This window comes from Quercus robur, chromosome 9 (genome assembly GCF_932294415.1).
Source record: "Quercus robur chromosome 9, dhQueRobu3.1, whole genome shotgun sequence".
In the NCBI taxonomy this organism is placed as follows: domain Eukaryota; kingdom Viridiplantae; phylum Streptophyta; class Magnoliopsida; order Fagales; family Fagaceae; genus Quercus; species Quercus robur.
Window position 1 is genome coordinate 5,347,177 of NC_065542.1, and position 21,232 is coordinate 5,368,408.

General features: G+C 31.2%; 2 protein-coding genes and 1 long non-coding RNA gene across 4 annotated transcripts; 1 reads left to right on the forward strand and 2 right to left on the reverse strand.

Moving 5' to 3' along the window:
- The first annotated feature begins 2,009 nt into the window (after positions 1-2,009).
- Positions 2,010-11,256, forward strand: LOC126699564 (agamous-like MADS-box protein AGL11). Of its 2 annotated transcripts, none has more exons than XM_050397465.1 (8): positions 2,010-2,121; positions 3,394-3,583; positions 7,270-7,360; positions 7,763-7,824; positions 9,104-9,203; positions 9,925-9,966; positions 10,155-10,309; positions 10,997-11,256. In XM_050397465.1, exons 2-8 carry the CDS (start codon positions 3,402-3,404, stop codon positions 10,998-11,000), a joined length of 636 nt encoding a protein of 211 aa, XP_050253422.1. In that variant the 5' UTR covers positions 2,010-2,121; positions 3,394-3,401; the 3' UTR covers positions 11,001-11,256. The 2 variants fall into 2 exon arrangements, with proteins under 2 accessions (XP_050253422.1, XP_050253423.1); XM_050397466.1 differs by having other exon boundaries at positions 7,270-7,351.
- On the reverse strand, positions 3,186-4,502 carry LOC126699565 (uncharacterized). Its single transcript, XR_007646819.1, has 2 exons — positions 4,116-4,502; positions 3,186-3,630 (listed from the first exon to the last, which is right to left on the reverse strand). It is a non-coding gene; the product is annotated as an uncharacterized LOC126699565 (long non-coding RNA).
- A 2,658-nt stretch (positions 11,257-13,914) lies between the features above and the next one.
- On the reverse strand, positions 13,915-19,092 carry LOC126698395 (immune-associated nucleotide-binding protein 9). The gene is made up of 6 exons (XM_050395574.1): positions 18,921-19,092; positions 17,005-17,254; positions 16,596-16,873; positions 16,170-16,334; positions 15,956-16,090; positions 13,915-14,324 (listed from the first exon to the last, which is right to left on the reverse strand). The coding sequence occupies exons 2-6, from the start codon at positions 17,234-17,236 to the stop codon at positions 14,124-14,126; spliced, it is 1,011 nt and encodes a 336-aa protein (XP_050251531.1). The 5' UTR covers positions 17,237-17,254; positions 18,921-19,092; the 3' UTR covers positions 13,915-14,123.
- Positions 19,093-21,232: the final 2,140 nt, after the last annotated feature.

The window sequence follows — 21,232 nt, forward strand, 5'->3', positions numbered from 1 at the left end:
TGAAACATTACTTTCAAGTGGGTCCTTCAATATTAATGATATTACTTTTACTTTGAATCAATCACATCCCACTAAGTTAGCTAATAATTATGAAAAATGAAAAAATGAAAAACTTTTGTCTTCCTTATATTTCTTTTAACAAAGGGTCTATTTAGAATTTACTTATTTTCTAAAACTGAAATTTTTTTACTAAAAATATTGTAAATAAAAGGTAAATGTTAGTTGAAATAGTACAATGTGATTCATAAATAGTACAAAAAAATGCAGTGAGACCAATGAATAATAGCAAAAATAAACTGAATAGTAAAATAAGTTGGCAAAAATAATCTTTGTCAAACAGACACTAAGACATAAACACCAATTCATTTTCTTTTCTTTCCTCGTTTACAATGAACTCAAATTTGCATAACACTAATATGAAAGATTGGTATCACCAATCTTTATTCTTCCCTTTGCTTTATTATATATAGATTTGCTTTTGGTGCTAGAAGAAACAAATATGTGCTTGAAGATTGAAGATGTTCAAACGTGGAATTCGTTAGTTTATTCTTATTTAAAGTTACTGAATAATTTATTTTATTTTAATTTATTTATAGGTAAAATTACTGAATTTTTTTGTTGTAATATTTTTTCATGATCATTTCCAATTTGGTATTCTATACAATCAAGCCATGCATCATTCAAGTAAATCATGTTAATTAGACTTTGGCAGTGGGGTTATGCTTAAATCATACCTTCTAATATTACTCCCTCAATTAGCATCAGATGATTAAATTGGTTTTTTTTTTTTTTTTTTTTTTTTTTTTTTTTTTTTTTTCTCTCTCTAAACCATACCACATGAGCTATTCATTTTTCAAGGCAAAATTGCGCCTAAGAACAACGTCCATATATGCAAGGAAAATGCATGTGGCCCTAAACCATAGCATTTGAGCTCTATTATTGAGACATACTAAATCTTGGTTAAAATAAGAAAAAGTGATTAAATGATAAATATAATATGCCAAACTTTTATCACCACCTCAAAACGCAACAAATTTCATAATAATTTACATGTCTTATTGTGATTGAAACATCACTTTTAACTTGGTCCATCATTAATGGTATTATTTTTATTTTGTATCAATCACATCACATTATATGTTAGTAGTAGTAGTAAAAAATGATAAAAATCCTACAAACTTTATTACCTAAATTAATGTGATAATAAATTTGATTTGGGAATTTTGATAGCATAGTAAATTAAGAAAAATTCAAAAAATACAACATATTTTACTCTACAACTTTGCAAATTATGTGACAATGAATTTGATTGGTAAATTTTTAAAAACATAAAAATTAAAGTACGAATAATTTTTTTGTGATTAGTAACACGTACATAAATTTGTATAGATTATATAGTTAAATTAGTAACATATCTATCATCACACATATATGACTGTTTGAATTGCTATTTTCTAATTGGCAAGATGTCAATCGCTTTGTAAAAGTTAGTTGGTAAAATTTATAACATCCCTAATATAGGTGACAAAAATTTATTTCCCTAGACTGATTGGCATCAAAATGACCTTATATAATTTGTTTTTCTTTTCCTCATTGACATCCTAGTGCGCATATTTGGACTGCACATGTCCTAATCTAATGCAGAAGATACATTTTTGTTTCCTTTGCACATTATCAATCAGTCTCTCTCAGTCTAAGACAGACACCATCATATGCAATAAGGCATGCCTGAGACACATATGAAAGTTAGATTCATGAGATAGATTCCTGAAGGGCATGTTAGTCACTCAAAAAACAAAAAACAAAAATATTGGATAAAGTTTTGCCCTATTTGGTGCTCAATTGCACCTGCAAAAGCATCCACACGCTTAGCAAAAAACTACTACGTCTTGTATGGAATTTTAGCAAATCACTATTCCGCACGTCTTTCTCTCTCTCTCTCTCTCTCTCTCTCTCTCTCTCTCTCTCTCTCTCTCTCTCTCTCTCTCTGTATATAGGTAGATAAAGACAGAAAGAGCTATTAAAGGAGGAGAAGTAGTACTAGAGCTCTATGAGCAAAGTTTGTTTGGGATTAGAAAAAAATTCCAAAAACTAACTAGCAGGAGTGAGTTCCAAAGCCAGGTCTGTGATTGCCTACCTCATTACATCTCTTCTAGTTGTAGAATTTATTTCAAAGTAGGTGTAGTTTTGAATTCATCTCTTGGATCTGTTTTCAGACAAAAGAATATTTTGTCCAAAGCTAGTGCTGTTTCTTAAGCTTATTTTCTAGCTTTTCCATGGCTTTTTATGGAAATTTTTTTTTTCCTCAAAATGATTAATGAAAAAATGAAAAATTTGCTTGATGTTACTGATTTTGTTCTTTATATATATATATATATATATATGGCTTCTAGAACTCATGGTTTTATGTAATAAGTTCATGATGGTGCTTTATATTTCAGTGCTAGTTCTTAAGCCTGTTTTCTAGTTTTTCTTCTTCTTTTTTCTTTTTTCCACATAATGATCAATGAAAAATTTTCTTGATATTATTGATTTTGTTGTTTTTATATACTTTTTTTTTGGGTGTTAGAACTCACGGTTTTATGTAATAAGTTCATGATGGTGCTTTATATTTCAGTGTTGTTTCTTAAACTTATTTTCTAGCATTTCCTCGGCTTTATATGGATATGTGTTTCTTTTCCTTATTCTTCGTTTTTTTCCCCTCAAATGATTAATGAAAATATTAGGCCATGGGTTCAAGTCTCATGCCAAGTTTGAGTCCTTATATATATATATATATATATTTCAGATTTTTACAACAAAAAATTCTCAATTTTCTTGAGCTGATCTGAGTTGATTTTGACATTTTTCTAGTCTTTGAGCTTCTCAATCTCATGAAGATCATGGATTTGGTTAGTGTAACCATAAAACCCTAAAAACACACACAACACTTGCACACAAAGACACAAACACAAACACAAACACAAACAAAGAATAATGCACCCATAAAGTACTAAACAAAAATCTTAGTCATTTTTCTGTAGGATCTGGCTTTGTTATTAGATCAAGTGCATGTTTCAACAATAGTTTATAGCCCTTAATTTATGCTTCACCTTAATATTGAAGCAATTGTTCACTGTCTATGACGTCATTTCTTCTTAATATTTGACATTCATTCAACACATTAAACCAATACCTTTTGGCAATTCTGCAAACCCATTTTGGCAAGCATCAATTTTCTGTTGCAACTTTCAAACTAATCAACTCTACATTAGTTGAAATGTTTAATTACACACATCAAAGACAATATTTGTGTAATATTCTCATATTGAACATATAAAACCTGCTGATTTTGCTAAAGAAAGTAATATATAACTACATGATGTCACTTGCTAATGTGTTTAGGCCTCTCAGGTTGTGCAATGGGGAGAAGAAAGATTGAGATCAAGCGGATTGAGAACAATACAAAACGCCAAGTCTCCTTCTGCAAGAGGAGAAATGGACTCTTAAAGAAAGCTTGTGAACTTTCTGTCCTGTGCGACGCAGAGGTGGCTCTTCTCATCTTCTCCAGTCGTGGACGGCTTTATGAGTATGCAAACAACAGGTGAATTAACCTCACATATCTTCATTTTCATTATTTGTCATGTTTCTCTGCTCATTGGGTGAAAATAGCTAAATCAAACATATATATTTGTCTTGTGGGATTTCCTAATTCATCTATAGATCATGTACTTATTTATTTTTCTTTTGATATTGATACCATGGATCTTTATAATTTTATGTTTATTCGGTATTTCTACAAATAAAATAAAATAAAAAAATTCTAAGTATATATATTTTATATGTGGAAATTGTGGTCTTCTTTTGTGTCATGACTTGTGTAATGATCTAATTAAAAGAAGAGTGAGGGCAGAATATATTCAAAGTAGGTAAATGAAAGTGAAGATACAAACATGGAGTTATAATTAAGTACTATATTATGACATTTTATGAGCTTAAAGAAATTTTTGGAAGCCATTTTTTTAAAACATGGCTAATTAATATATATATATATATAGAGAGAGAGAGAGAGAGAGAGAGAGAGAGAGAGAGAGAGAGAGAGAGAGAGGGAGGGTTTTTTTGGCGGGGGAGACTACCAATGATTTGTGCAAGTATCATTCATGCTGCTTCCTAGAAAAAAGGAAAAAATAAAAAAACAAAGTTGCAGTTATCTCTTAAAACAATATATTAGAATTTTTATATGATATTCTTTGAATTGAAGTACTTTTTAAGAAATGTCTGCATTAATGTGTGCATATTAATATGGAAAAAGGAGTTTCAAATCCCATGAGATGATCTAGAAACAGGTATCTTTAACTTGGAAAACAGGCAGTGGAGTTGTGATGCCTATTATGCCAAGAACTTGGTTGATACCGTTTGAGTTTGTGTGGAACAATTGAGTTAGGATGCATGGACACTTCATTTAGGGTGTCATACTCGTATTATATCAATGTCTTATCCGTATCATACCAGTGTCATACTTGCCGTTTCATATTATAATTTTTCAAAAATTGCTTGTGTCACTATGTCATACCCGTACTTGTATTTTTATCCGTATCGATGTCCACATTCGAGACACAAACCTTTTCGCTTAATCCACCTCGATTAATAGTTTATAACTTAGAGAGCAAATAGACATTTTACATACTCTCCTCACTCTCACTCTCTCAGATTTGGCTTTGTCGTCTACAGGAAAAATGAGAGAGATCCTTCATTTTATATACTCAGCGATATGGATTAAACTATAAACGAAAACCAATTGGTTTTGCTAACAAAACAACGAGAGAATTACATACAAATGCAAGATATCCATTCAAGCATTGATGAAAATAATGCACTGCTGCATCTCACAGTGTGTTTATATGTACTCAAAGTTGTTTTATAAGATTGAGATGCATGAAGAAAAGGCAACAAATTCCCAGATGCAGCTCTAGCATCACTTTTGCATAAAAATACATATGTTTACCAACAGTAACCATAAGAAACAAATCATTCCTAGATGTCTTTTACACTTATTTGATTTCACTTTTTAGATTTGTGATCTTTGAGAATCTAGCAGTGTAAATAAAAAGGTTGCAGAGGTTCTGATCCTTTTTCCTCTTCTGTTGTTTGTGGTATCTCAGTTGAAGTAGTCTTCTACTTCCACCTTTTGCTCTCAAATCTTCCTATCATTTCTTTTATATTTATTGACTGACAGCCAATTGCTTGATATTTTATGCTCCATGGACCGTGTGTTTACTGTACACTTTCGTTTGGTATACTTCACAAGGAAAGTTCTAAAGAATTAGTGAAGTTTTTGGTCTCTCTTTCTTTTACCAATCCCATGCTAAGAGCTAATGCCAAAGTCACAGACTATGTTCTATTAGTTTTTAATGGTTAGCTCGTGGTCTACAAGTGCTTTAGGGTTTACCGTTACTCTCTTCTCTAATAAAACAAGTGAAACACTATAGTGATTCTGAAAGTTTCCCTTTTGTTTCTGATTTTCTGTGGTACGTATCATAAGTTTCTGACTTGAAATATCCACCTGTTTCTGGACCTTAAAAAATGGGTGTCCTTAGTTTCCATTTACTTAATTATTCATTTTGGTTCAACTACTCTCTCTCTCTCTTATATATCGGACTTTTGCATTTTAACATTTTAAAACAAGAAGAGATTGAAGTCAGGTTCAAACTTAATACTACTTGCTGATTTAATATAAAAATAAATTATTACCTATTGACTATTGTTTTAAAAGGTTAAGTTATTAGAAAATTGTGGAATCAATTTTTCAATCATTAATCTGACACTTTATTCAGAAAAGGCAAGCTATTAGGCGTGACAAAATTGTGTTGGCAAAACAACCTTAACCATGTTATAACTAAAGAGATTCAGCTACACCTACACGTTATCATGTAAATAATAATAAAAATAACAACAGTAAATGGATCCTAATTAGGAGTCATAAAACTGACTTAACAAGCATAAGTGCTTCCCTGTATGTTGTTTATACCATACAAGGTGTTAGAATAATTAGGTGGAAACCCCTTTGGGCGAAATAACTTATATTACTTGTATTTATGCACTAATTCCAATCTAGTTAAGCTTAACACCCTTTATCGATTCGCAAATAATAAACTTATGAAATTGTGAGGGGTTTATCACAAGTAATCAAAGTTGTTCATTGTATATCCCAACAACTAATGACAATAATTACAAGCCAAATAATAATGATGATAATACTAGTACTAACAAGAGAATTAAGCATTATCAAAGAAGGAAAACTAACTCAGTTCATGGAAATGACTAACCTATTTGGAAGAAAGAAATAAATCTAGGGTGTCAGCTCTAATGGTCTATTTGGATTGAAGGGGAGTAGAGTAGAATTGACCCAAAATTAACCTATTTTCAGCCAATTTTACTCTACTCATCTCCACTCTTCCTCCCTCCCCCTTCAATCCAAACAGGCATTGAATAATCTCTAGCTACATATATGGCATACTATGGTTGCTTTGAACTATCCTTTGCTGCCTCTCTTTCTTCCTTTTTCACCTTTCTTTTTAGTGTTACTATAAATGAGAATCTTTGGCCTATTAGCACAGTATAATGGAAAGGCTGTTTCTGAACCTTTCCTTTTCAGGATCTATTTTCTTTGGTTACCTTCAACCAATTCTAGCTTTGGGAATTACATTCCCCCATCTTTTGTTTTCTTTCTTAAGTGAAAAGAATGTAAAACATATCTTTTTTTTTGCCATCCATGAAGGGTTTAAGACTTGCAAAGAGTCTTTGGTCCCTTGACTTTCAATTAGTATTTTTTGGTATAAGAGAATGACGTAGAAAAAGAAGACATAGTAAGAATATAATGTTCTTGTGATTGCACAAGGATAACCCTTTCTGATCCATCAAAATGTCACAAAGGAAACAGACTTGAGTGCCACTAAGACGGTACTGTAGCAATATTGTAAAAAAATTCGCAATTAGAAGACCGGGTAATACATGTTTTTTGTGCTTTAATGCTAAAATATACCATATTTTTCCATTTACAAGTCCGGATGTGAATGCTCTAAAGTGTTTTTTATCAATCTTCAAGTCACATCACTAAAGATAGCTAGCTCCACTAACATGTACTGCATTCAGCACCCATTACTTCCTTGATTCGTTGTTTCAAGTTTGTTTACATTTGACATTTGTTTCCTCATTTATGTCTTTACATGTGTATAACTTATAATTGCGTTTCAATTAACATTAGAAACTTCATTTGTTTTTAACAAACAGTACAAAATCAACCATTGAAAGGTACAAGAATGCATGCTTGGACAGCGCAGAATCAAGCTCTATTGCAGAAACAAATACTCAAGTAAATGAAGTAAGCTATTTCTCTATATTTCCTTTTCCTTTCTTGTCTTATTTTTTTTTTTTTTTTTTTTTTTTTTAGATAATGAGTTATGATATTTTATAACTTTAAACAGCAATACCCTAAATGTATTGGATTAAATGAGCACATATTGCGCAAACATGTTTTGAGTCACAAATCATATGCATATTCGATCGATCTATACTATATGAACGGTTGTGAGATTCTACTTGTAATTTGACTATTTTTTTTAGGGTTTAGTGCTCTTTTCATATTAACAATATTTTTGTCAGTTGTCACTTACTCTTTTTTTTTTTTTAATTATTCTTGTTTGGCATATGTACTATAGAATTTATAAAACTGACAAAGCTGACGTATGCTTCTGATATTATTTATGTTCTTGAATGAATGCAGTACTATCAACAAGAATCTGCAAAACTAAGGCTACTAATCCAAAATATGCAGGATTCTAACAGGTGATTTTCATTTGTCATTGTTTCTAAATGCAAATGGCAAAAGAATGATCAAAAAAAAAAATTTCAAAATTTTTTTTCTTTATACTTAATTTATCAAAGACATTGAACATTTGTTTGTTCTATGGCAACCAACCAAGAATGAAAATGAAAGAAAAGATAAAACATGCAAATAATCCTAGAATTTAATATTTTGAATTACAGTTGGAAATCTAATAAGTTTAATACTAAAAAGTGGTGGTTCCACAATTGGCAATGACATTGTCTCAAGTGCATTTAATACTTTAGGCCTCATCTATTTTGCATGTGATTTTGATATCAATCAATCAAAGTTACCGGATAGTAAATATCTTTGTAGCCTTGTCATGAAAGAGATGAAAATCTAGAGGTTATATCATTCATTTATCATTACATGGGCACCCATAAAACCATTTAGGCAGTTAGGCATAAGCTATACTAAGGATATATGCAAAATATATATATGGATGTTTATGTAAATGGGAGTTATATAAGAAGTTTCATACCATAGTTTTGTTTTTACCACAAGAACTCAAATGAGTTAGATCAAGGGAATTCTTTTCAATAAATATGTTTAGCTTTATGTGTCGGTAATATGTTGGCTTTATGAATTGATGGATGATGTAATAATATAAATAAGTTTAGTGACTGAAGGTACTTTAGAGGCTCTTAAAAATTGCCTCAAATTCTTATTTGGATTTGGTTTCTTTGGTGCTAAAAAAATTATTTTCCTTCATATGAAAGGAAAGAGTTTTCCTTATTAAAAAAGTAATATAGTATTCATTATTCATCAAGGAATATAATTGAAGATTTTAAATATGCATTATTATAATTTGGCTGCTTTAGTCTTAGGTGAGACTTTTGTCTAAAGTAGCCCTATTGTGTAAGGAGTGGTGTGGTAATGTTTTTAGGGTTGAAAATACCAAATCATATGAGGGATTTTTTAGAGTATTGAGACTTTTGGATTGCAAGTCTGTATGTATGAGATTTGTTTATTAGTTTATTTTTGTGAAAGCCTTTTGAGTGTAGTTTTTTAGGTTTGGTGGGTGTGATTGTAAAACATATCATTGATAATGGATTTTGGTGATAATGGATTTTGGTTGGTAACAACAGTGAACATAAATTTGAAGTTGATAGAACCACAAAAAATATTATTATCTTATGTGAATATTTTTATTACTTAATTATATGAATGCATTTACGTTAGACTGAAATTCATGAATCATAACAAAGAGATTATTATAATTTTCTTCTCTACTTGAAGGCACTTACTGGGTGAGGAAGTGAGTTCTCTAAATAGCAAAGATCAGGAGCAATTAGAGAGCAAGATTGTACAAGGTCTCATTAAAATCAAGTCAAAGAAGGTACAAAATGTTAAGATGCATTCCAAGACACAATAGGAAGACCAGACACAACCACATTTTGATATATCATTGATTTCTTAACTTCTACAACCCAATATCTTAAAAGCTCCTTGTCTATCTCATTTTACTTTCTGCTCATGTAATGTAATCTAATTCTCTTACTAGTTCACTGCAACAGCATGAAATGTTGCTAACTGAATCATATCTTACTCTGTTTATTCATTTCTATATTATTACTAGCTTGTAACTCTATGCATATGCATTGATACACTTAAAAATATACAATGAGATATATAATATAATTCTTATATATATAATTGAAATACTATTGATAGTCATTTTTATATTTTGTTAACCCTTTAAAAAAATTTGTGAGGATATTATTAGGTATAAAATGTAAATTTTTCATTTTTTTTTTTAATTATTGTGAAGTTTTTTTTTAATATATTTTTATTCTAGACTCTTTGGTTTTTGTACTTAATAATTCACTTGGATGAATATTTATGATATGGTCTCACATTTAATTCTAAAATTAAGAAATAAAACTCTTTGAGAATAAATAATTTAGGACACATGGCACAAAATTAGAATTCTAATTTGAAATTCTAATTTAAGTTTCTTTCAACTTCACCTATTATTTATATATATATATATATATATATATATATATAGATTTGTCAAACTTTGTTATAGGCTAATTGATATCCAAAATTTTCTCTAGGTGATAGAGCTCGAAAATGAAAATGCTTATCTTCAAGCAAAGGTATATTTCCTAAACTTCTTAGACTAAATTATAGAGTACTAATTATTGCACACTCGTTAATGTACACTGTCTATACACATCATAAACATGGATATGTTTAAAAAATGTAGATATCACATGTGAAATTATAGACATTGTGTGTACAAATTTCTACTTTTCACTTCTACATTTTTTTTTCTACTTTTCAGGTAGCAGAAGTTGAAAGGCTTAAGCAAGCAAATTCAAATATGTCTGTACAAGATCTCAATGCATTTCAGGCATTATCTCTCAATTCATTTACTCCAATTACAGTTGAGGATAGCACTTCCTACTCACAGCCAGAACAAAACATACTTCGTCTAGGGTGATTTATCTACTTCCATTTATTTCATCATTTTTAACATTTATATGTAGACTAATTAGTTCTACTTCTATTTACTTAATTATAAGATCCAATTGAAAACTTTGCAATCAACAAAATTTTAATACATCAGTAGTTGTAAATACTTAGCTCTCTAAATGCAACTACAAGCGCCTATAAGTGTTAACACAAGTAAAAATACACCATATGGTCCATATGTACTCTGACTCAAATTTTTTGTCACAAACTATATGAATGTTGGCATTCAACATCTATCTTGGTATTCTTTGACTTACACTTTTTAGAATTACTTTTTTTTCCTTAAAGTTTAATACCCTTTTTTTTATCAAATATGGGAATCTAAGATACTATTCTTATCAGGTTTAGCAATGCAAAATTTCTTTATGTTTGACTTGATGATCACTGACACTAGAAAAGAGAAGGATACATGTTCTAACTTTAAATTCTTCATTTTGTTATCAAGTTTTGCAATGCAAAATTTCTTTATGTTTAACTTGGTGATCACCGACAATTGAAAAGAGAAGGATATACATGTTCTAACTTTAAATTCTTCATTGTGTTATAAGTTTAGCAATGCAAAATTTCTTTATGTTTGACTTCTTGATCACTGACACTAGAAAAGAGAAGGATACATGTTTTAACTTTAAATTTTTCATTGTATTTATGCAGGTAAATTGTTCAACTACAATTATGCAAGTGGGGTCTTAGATAATGCCTAAATAAAGATCTCATTGTCTACTTTCTCATTAAGTTATATCGTATTGAATCACTTTGGCTTGTTTTTATGTAGCATCCAACATTTCTTTCTATGAGGTCATCTTGTACTGGCACTTATCTCTGCCTAGTAGTATATAAGATATTGGTGTGCTTTTATTAAGGAGTATAATATGAATGGCTAGATTAATGCCAAGCGTATTTACTATGGTTTACTACCAGTGATCGCATATTAGTTTACTTTTGCATAATGTTTGTCAATCATTTTAAGGCAAAGACAATATGACACATACAATGCACAAGACATGCATGTTATCCACAAGATAATTAAACCTGTGATCCTCATTTCCTTTACCTTCACTAGTTCACTTATGCTACCAGAGGTTCTATTGCTTAAGAGCCAGGCACGTGATGATCATTTTTTTATATATATATAAAAGTAGTGGAATTAGTTTAAATTTAATTTTCTTTTTGTTAGTCCAATGATATTGGGTATGCCAAGAGCATAATCTAGATAGTAAAGGTGACTTAACTTTAGTTTAAATTTAAGTTTCTTTGTGTGTAGAATTCTTGTGCAAACAACATTTTTCTTTTATCGCTCATTAGAAGACCACAATGAATCACTTGTTAGAAGACCACAAAGCTTGTTAGAGGGGTCTTAAGGAGGAAAGCGGTGATCTTGATAAGTGGCAATGGGTTGCCATAGTGTGGTTTACTTTAACCATTAAATACTGATCACTTTCCTAGCTCAAGTGAATTTTTTGAGTGGTAAACTGTTTTTGGTAATTTGGTTTCTGTAATAAGAAATGATTCTTAAAATTTTCATTTTTTTAGAATTATGTTCGGTTGGCAAGCAGGTTCCTTTAAATAGGACTGCTTTTTTATTTTTAACCAAACCACCTCCACAGCTAGTACTATCCCATGATCAATTTTGGCTAAAATTGCACAAAGATTTGCAATCATGGTCATGGAGTTTCACCATAGAGTGCAACATAGAGTGGTCGTTGTTGGATAAGACTTGGAGTCCATCTTTGTCCTTAGTTTTTAGCCAAATCAATAATTAATCACTCAATTATTTTTGAATATTTCAATTAGTTACAATAATGGAAGATAGGTGATTTGAATTATGGTTCTCCTTAAAATATGTATTAAAAAAAAAAAAAAAAAAAAAGGAAAATGTTAATCACTGAACTACGCTCTTATCTCTTAGCATTATTAACTCAATTTCAAACATTTCCAATAATTGACCTTGTAGAGTTACAACGTATTCATTACAACTGCCTATCTCGATGCCTTTTATTGAGACTAGGTTATACATGAAAAAGGAAATTCTCGGACTCCATTCAAATGTAGCATTTTCATTACTAGTTACTAGTAATTATAATAAACCAACCAAGACATTTTATGGTGGCGGCAAGTAAGCTTGGAAAGCATTGAAAGATACTATATATAATAGTTGATAATGATTATTTATGATCTCTAAAATGCATCATCTGGGTTTAATAATCAGATGAATTAAAAATAGAAGTTGATTATAGGTTTACATTGTACTGTTAATGTAAATCTTACATTGCTAATACAATATATACAAAAATTTTCCTAAAATTAAACTGATACCCTGATATCATATATTTTAAGTGAATTTGATCTGTTTGTATCCCTTTTTTTGCAATGAGTTTTCTTATCAATAAAGTTTTCATTTCCTATAAAAAAATATATATATATTTCAAGTGGTATAAAGTTGGTATAAATATTAAATTATATACGAGGCCCACCAGAACAAGATATGCCAGAGAGTTGCCATTGTTGTTGTGCTGTGATTGTCAGATTACTACTGGACAAATAATGCTAGATTGCAATGCAATCTTGCCATTTAAGGAAAAACAAATAGACCACATTTGCATCCTATAATAATGTATAAATGATAAATGATCTGTTGAAATATGCTTTGGCCTTGTCACATTTTTTTTTTTTTTAATACTAAGTATTTTTAACATGCAGAGAGAAAAAAGATCTTAATTTTTTATTAATTTTTTTGTTTATTATGATTGATATTTTATTTTTCTTGTAAAAACAATGTCAACTTTTGTACCTACCAAAAATTTAATAGAAGATAAATGAAATGGAATAGGAGATAAATGAAATGAATACCTTAGCATCACCGTATACTTCATGGTCCAATTTAGAAGTAATACTAGATTTAGTGGGGTATAAAATACATTTTTTTTTAATTGGGCTTGGTCGATAATAAGTTCAATTACAAAACATAATTTCATATATAAATTTTTATCCAAGGGAAATTACTAGTCCACACCCTATTACACACTCTTACACAAAATTTTAGTACATTTCAAGCGTGTGTAATTGAGTGTGTATAATAAACACTACCCTTTTATCCAATGTTAATCTTCTGCACTTCATAGGAGAGAGCGAGGTCAATCCAGAACTCAGTCCACGTCACCTCAAAACCTTTAGCTAAAAAATGGTTATGAAAAGTGTTCCGGCATCTGAATCATGCTTTGGCAGGCAATCATAGAATAGAACCATTTCGTTATTGTAGATGAAACATGAAGCTACTGAAGCTCAAAAATAGTTGCTGGCAGTAGAAAATTCAAGTGCATGACTTATGGCACCCAAAGCCAAAAGGCCCTCCATGGTTGCATTAAAATTCAAGGGTACCAGTATAGTTGAATGCTATGGGTTTCAAGGTTGAAGCTACAAAATTTTACTAGGCAATCAGGAATGTCTCAAAGCATCTGCCTCTAACAAGGTCCATCAGTTGGTGGGATATGCAAAGGGCTGTAGTATAGGTCCTTTTTCCCCAGAACTAGGTAGGATAGTATTATGAAAGACTACAATTAGATTCAACTGGCTAAGTTAAAAGGTCAATAAAACATATCTATATTATATATTCTTGTTTTGATTCTCTAAGTAGGAATTGTAAACATATACATAGGGATCAAATCTTTTGATGATTAGATAAATTCGCTTAAGAAAACTCCACACAAAACAGAAAAGGGAGGAAAAAAATATATTCTTGATGATCTGAACTCCACAGCACATTTTCTTTATAATCTTTACCTCATAGAATGGCACACCGATTCTCACTGCGCTTACGGAGCTCCTCCTCCGCTTTCTCTAGATGTTCTCTGAGCTTACGAATTTCATCATTTGATTTCATTTGAGCTAAATGTGCTAGCTCTTCGGCCCTCAGACGTGCAGCTTGCTCTGCTGCCAATTGTTGCTCAAGCCTATTAGTTGTCTCTCTAAGCTTTGTCTCAACCTACAGAACAATGCATCATTCATTACTAGACAGAATAAAGCAACAATCCAAAAGTAAGTTTCTAGGCAAAGCAAAATTTGAACCTGAAAACTAAACACACTACCACAAGCCCAACCCACCTTACAGCTTACACTAACCATTTACCACCTAAATCAAGGTCCTGTGACACACATAAGTTGGGCAGAGCAGTTTGCTAAATACTTTAGATTACCACATCAGATACATGTAGTTACATATCTTTAAAAACATCTAGAAAATGGCTTCCAATATTCAAAATAAATAGGACAAAACCAATATACAGAGAGAGAGAGAGAAATCTTTCAACTACTCAGCTTACCAATTAATCCTTAAAGATAAAAGAACAAGAAAGGACAACCAGAACCAAATAATAAGAGCATAAATGATAAGCTACTTGAGTGCATAAGAGAAAGATATTAAGTTATAAGCACTGATCCTTACTATTTTCTTTTACCAAAAATCATTGACGTGGTAAAAACCAAATACTATTTAAATGAAATCCTACACCAACTTCTATGTTATTAACAAGTCCACATTCTCCAGAGTTCCAAACACACCAACTCAAAATGCAATTTATTATTTGTGAAATCACTGAAGTTGACACCAACACCATGTCATCCATTTCATATTAATTGATAATAATGATGCCCCAGATTGTTATTGAATTAATTGTGTGTTGTTGTGTGATGAGCCTCACATTGGGCTTATAAACATACAAGGAGCCTCAATTGTGACTAGACTAATCCTTTAAAGGTATAGCGTAGATGTGTCTAGCACTTTACTTTGGGTCATTACTGATAGACAGACAGATTCAATCAAGGTCCACTTCAGCAAATAAACCACAAGTCTAAAAAGTATATAACTAGCAGAAAAGAAGGGTAAAATTTTACTTGGAAAGCATGCGCCCAGTGCTGCAAAAGAGGCACTCAATCACAAAGTTATCATAGAGCATAGGTGCAAAGCATAAAGCAAAGGTGGGCCTGAACAAAGTGAAGCACATGTTTTGGTGAATTCATCTAAGTCCTATATTGGCTAGGGATGGATTCAGCAATTATTCTGTTATATACACCTCATGTACATACAATTTCTTTTTATTGGTGTCATGGTCACCTTCGACCTAGCACTTATAGTGAGAGGATGTGCCAGCTGAGCAAGAGTTTAAGAAAAATTCAAAAACAAAAGTTACAAACAAGTTGTTACCTATATCAAAGGTCTCTTACTAATTAATTGAGTTGTGACCAAATCATTAAAAAATGAAGGAAAAAATCATATTAACTTAAGCAGCTTCACACTCATGTCTAACAAGCAGATAAAGAACAAAATATGTTTCTGCATAATTTTTTTTTTTTTTTTTTGGATAAGTATGTTTCTGCATAAATTAATCAAGCCTGATAAGACATTTTTGCTGAAGGTAAGATATGGGTTCTTAGAAAGTACAAAAAGAACCTTGCATTGACAAAGGGTGGTCTTCCACGGTCATGGATCAAGAGTGCAGCAGTGCACTCCTCACCCAGGTTCTTATTTTTACACATTGATGACAAAATTATACCAAGTGTAAGAAGACACAGATGCAGGTGGCAAAAATATGTAAAATAGAAGAGCATTGAAGATACCATCTCAGTAATTCGTTTGAGCTGCTCCTCGTATGAACGATGCATATTATCCTTTAACTCTGATATTTCTCGTTTAGAGTAACCTTTCAGAGAATCAACCTGTTCCTGTTGATTGCGGAGTTTCATGGCCCCCTTCTGTTAAATGATCAAATTTGTTAGAATGAAACTTTCATAGGAATTTTGATGAAACTGTGAGAAATAACTTAACAATGACCTTCAGTTCAGCAAATATCTCATCTGTATATGGTTGTCCACCATTTTGTGCTATAACCATGTTTACAAGCGAAAGAAGTGTCTGAACCTGCTCAACCCTCTTGCTTTCATCCTTAGTCTTGTTATCGAAAAGCACAACCCGATTTTTACATAAAACAAGGATTTCCTGTATCAATGTTAAAATCAAACATACAATTAGCATATGTGAGCCTTCTCATTTAAGACAGAAACGGTCAAGCAGAAGAGGCATAAAATTCCAAGGTGTTCAGCCAAAAAACATGTGTGCTAATTGATACAAACTAGTTACAGTAAGCTAAGTATTTCATGAGTCTATCTACATTTCTCAAAAACAAAAACTCAACAAACAGGCAAGCCTAAGTTAAACCAAAGTTTAAGAAGAAAAGTTATCAACAACTCTAAAAGTAACCTGTAAAGGCTTAGGGCATTCACGACCCAAATAATCTTCCAATGTCTCATCATTATCTTCAAGTTCATCCCCCCCAGTGAAGACTACAATCATGTAGTCAACAATTTTGCTTCCAAACAAAGTTTGCAAGCTACGAAGTGCAGCTTCCTCTTCTTGTGAAAAGCGGGTCCTAACTGAATAAACTATTAGAACTGCATGGATCCCATCCTTTGCCAAGTCAATACATTTCACAATTTCTCTGCCAACAAATTCAGATTCGGCAGAAAAATCAAACAACCCTGCAATGATGTTCACATTAGTCATTGTGTACCCCAATATCAACAAATATGGAGAGGAAAGCTTGAATAACATAGCTCTCAAATACAGTTAACCATACGTTATTTAGTAATACAAATTGGTAAATTTATACCAGGAGTGTCAATGACATTAATAATCTGTCCATCTCTCAGTACAGTTCTCTGCAGTTCACAAGTGCTTGTAACACCAGAGGAGCTTGCCTTGGACTTGAAGGCCCTTTTCCCAATAATGCTATTCCCTGTTGCACTTTTGCCATTCCCTGTACGTCCAACTAAAACCACCGTTCGAACTCCATTGGATGGGGAGGTAAGCTCCCAGTCATCATCTATTACACTCCCACCCATTATATAAAATCAGAAAACCTGCAGGCAATTATTGATGTAAACTGTCATTGAGTTCTCTATTATATAAAATAAAATAAAAACATATATAATAATAGACATCACTTGCATCTATGCTAACAAGATTAAAACTCTAGACAACTGTATTTTTATAGTATGGCATCTGTAACATTCTATGGCTTGTCTGCTCTCCATCTCAGATTTCCGGAATATCTTATCATATATATAGTTTTTGTGTGTGTGTGTGTGTTGGGGGGGGTGGGTGGGTGGGGAAGGGGGGTAGGGGGCATAGACAAAGGCCAATTTGGGGACTAGAATTTAACTAAATTCCAGATTTGTTCAGTACTAGGTGCACATCCCTTTCTTTACCTCCTGCACTGATACTTTGTTAACTGACTTTATCTCAATCAGAAGTTATATATTCCTTTTATGATAAACATGATAGGATTTGAGATCTATGGTGTCTACTCATGATAATTGCTCTTCAGATCACACTAGCTTCAAAACAATGCTAATAATAACTCTGATGATTACCATTAACAGAAACCACAAAAAGAAACAATTTCTTACAATAAACAATAGTGGCGGAGACACGTTCATCCTTTGGGGGAGGAGGACCATGACCCCCCAATATTTTTTTATTTTATTTGAAGAGTTCATTAGTAGCATTGATTCTTGTATTCACTTTTGACAAACAAATTGGTAATTTATATTAGAAAGAAATTTGCTAAGAATTTCACTATGGAGATCATAATGGTTGAATGTTATTCTATGAAAGATTCTCGTCAAGCATAACTTTGATTATCAATGCTTAAGTTATTTTGTTGGATCCTTTTGTACATAACTATAGAAACAAGACAACTTTTGTATAATCGTTAAGAGTTTAGAAAAATTTGTATGTTTTCCCACACATATATATATGTATGTATTAATACCATGATTCCTGTCTCCATCCCTAGTAAAAAATGTAATATTAAAATGTACAATCAAAGAACATATTTGGGGTCAGCTGCACCGACACAACTCTAGTTATCAATTGGTCATACAAGATACCAATCTTATGAACAATCACATTAAGTTTAAGCTCCTCCAATATACAATACTTGAATTCATTCAATCAAATTCATATATTCAATCAAAGCACAAAACCCTTTAGTTTTCCTTTCCTTTTATTTCTTTCTTTCTTTCTTGGGCTAATTATACAATTACTAAAACCCCATTCTCCTCCTAAAAATATCTTCTTTTTGCACCACCAAATAATTTCAGTGCATCAACAGGTAAATTTCAAATAATACAACGTTCGATGACCAAATCCCACACTTTTAAAAAGCTAAGATTTCAATTAAATTAAGATCAGCCACAAGCAATCAAACCTTCCAAAAGAGTAACAAATACACACAGAGAACAGTATAAATCAGCAATCAATAACAACACATTTTCATAATTACGCAATCAAATCAAATCAAACCCACAGAACTATACAGGAAATTCAACAGCCCTCTGTTTGGTTGCCGAGAAAACCAAGGAAAATACCCCCCCCCCCCAAAAAAAAAAAAAAAAAAAAACTAGTTTGAATAAATCAAAACAAATCTGAGACTCAAAACGCCCATTCTTTTGTTACAAAAAATTTCATTTTTCTCTATAAATTTAATGCAAAGAGAAATACCCAAAGTGTAGAATTTCTTACCTGAGAAATTAAAAGGGCAAGGGACTCTGAAGCTAGAGAGAGAGAGAGAGAGAGAGAGAGAGAGAGGAAAGTGAATATTATTAATTGAAGGAGGAGACTTGTAAAGTTGGATTTGTGATTTTTATATAATGAAATTTCGTTGATACGACAAACATAGGACTCTTGTTAAGCGCACGGAGGGGTTGTGTTGTGTGGATAAGGTACGATGTGGTAACTGGGAAGGCAGTGTTGGAGTGAAATATGGAACCTTGATTTTTAGGTGGGACCTTATTTTACTTGTGGGCTAAGTTCTGATGAACGGCTTTAGTATTTTTCAACCAAGAAAATTAAAGGAATAATAAATAATAATAAAAAGATAAGTAAAGAATTTTTATTTATTTATTTTAAAACTAAGTTATTCTTTTCTTCTTTGTTTTTTTGTTTTTTTAAGATTAGAAAAGTTATCTTCATTATTGAGCAAATATCATTTGGAGTTTTAAATTAATAAACACTCGTTTTATTTTTCTTTTCCTAAAGCATAGTACTCCTTTTTACTTTTTTTCCCTTTTCACTTTCTTCTATGTATGGTGCATTAGTTTTTTTTTTTTTTTAAATTGTATATTAGATTGATCTCATAATTTAATATCAATTTAAAAAATTTTAGTTTTTTTAATAGTTAGGGTGGGAAGATTTGAAACTTTAATGTTTCTATTGAAAATTTCAAGACGTGTCAATTAGTCAAACTATAAAACTATTGGCTTAAACTTTAGTAAAAAAAATGTTTGGAGAATATTAAGAATTTGTTCCCATGACTTAAGGACAATATTAGTGAATTAACCGTTCCACAACCGAATGAGTAAATTATAAATAGTCATTGTGATGCAACAGAGAACTTGATCTATTCAATTGAATGCAATTAAGTGGTTACCTACTATATTTGCTTGCAATTTTATTCATTTATTGTGATTATTGACATAATACTATTGATTGAAGTATTATCAAATTTAGTTGACAGAAGTATAAAAATAAAAAACAAAAAACAAAATCAATAAACAGATAGGTGATGGATCTAAATTGTGAGAACGAGGATCCCTAATCCAATTTAAATGGGCAGCCAAGATTATTTCCGAGGATACGCCTCGGACTTTAAGGATGAGCATTAGCTATGTGAGGCGCATGAAGTTAAAACATCACTCGGCCCAAAATACGAGAAGGATGAAGGAAGAAGGGTGCAAAAGCCATCCCCTCTGCATTAAATACAAGACAACCACTCCCCTGATCGCATTAATGAGGAAATGACCATAAATAGTGGTGGCACAACTAAGATTGCAGAATAAAAACTTACTAGTATGTTCCGGATGAGACAGAAGTCCTAAGAAGGCAATCTCATCCCTCCAAGTGTAGGATTAGGATGATTTATGTTTAGATATAAAAGAAAAATTAAGATCCATGTGTGGGGATCAAAAAAAAAAAAAGAGGGAAGAAGAGAGGACTTTGTAACCAAGAACTAAAATATTTGTATAGGTGAGAAACAAACACACATATATAAAATAGACATTCCTCAGGCTTGACCAAGGAACCTCTTTTTTCATAATTTGTTGCCCTAGTCATATCATTTGCTTCTTATCTCATTGTGATTAACTTTAACTTATTGAGTGATCAATATTCAACCCATTCTCTAACAAATCTATTGTAGTAGGCTTATTGGGCCACTGTCCGAGTCATTTTTGAGCCATGGATCAAGTTGTGCCCTTACATAAACCAATCCATAATTCGAGCTTTAAATGGGAAGTCTTTTTAAATTTTGAGAATAATGTAAATAAAATTTGAAGTTGAAACATTATGATCAAACTAGCTTTGTAATAAGATGCATGGATACACTTAATGATATACAATAAGATGTATAATATAATTCTTATATATATAATTTAAATACTATTGATAATTATTTTTATATTTTGTTAACTCTTAAAAAAATTTTGTAAGGATATTATTAAATATAAAATGTAAATTGTCCATGTTTAAAAAAAAAAAAAAATTATTGCGAAGCACTTTTTTTTTACAGTTCATTTATTCTAGAATCTTTCGTTTTTGTACTTAATAACTTACTTGGATGAATATTTATGATGTGGTTTCATATTTAATTATAAAATAAAAAAATAAAACTCTTTAAGAATAAATAATTTGAGACATATGGTGCAAAATTGGAACTCTAATTTGAAATTTCAATTTGAGTTTCTTTCAATTTCACCTATTATTATATATATAGATTAATTAATTAGATAAAGATAGAGAATAATGATTAATTTATTTCGTTGTAGTCCAACTTTTTT

Coding starts and splice junctions, on each gene's coding strand:
- LOC126698395 (XM_050395574.1), bottom strand. CDS start 17,236: ATGGGTGGGAGTGTAATAGATGATGACTGGGAGCTTACCTCCCCATCC. Junction 16,335..16,595: donor AATGCCCTAAGCCTTTACAG/GTTACTTTTAGA, acceptor ACATTGATACAG/GAAATCCTTGTTTTATGTAA. Junction 14,325..15,955: donor TCAAACGAATTACTGAGATG/GTATCTTCAATG, acceptor ATTGTTCTGTAG/GTTGAGACAAAGCTTAGAGA.
- LOC126699564 (XM_050397465.1), top strand. CDS start 3,402: ATGGGGAGAAGAAAGATTGAGATCAAGCGGATTGAGAACAATACAAAA. Junction 3,584..7,269: donor TATGAGTATGCAAACAACAG/GTGAATTAACCT, acceptor TTTAACAAACAG/TACAAAATCAACCATTGAAA. Junction 9,967..10,154: donor ATGCTTATCTTCAAGCAAAG/GTATATTTCCTA, acceptor TCTACTTTTCAG/GTAGCAGAAGTTGAAAGGCT.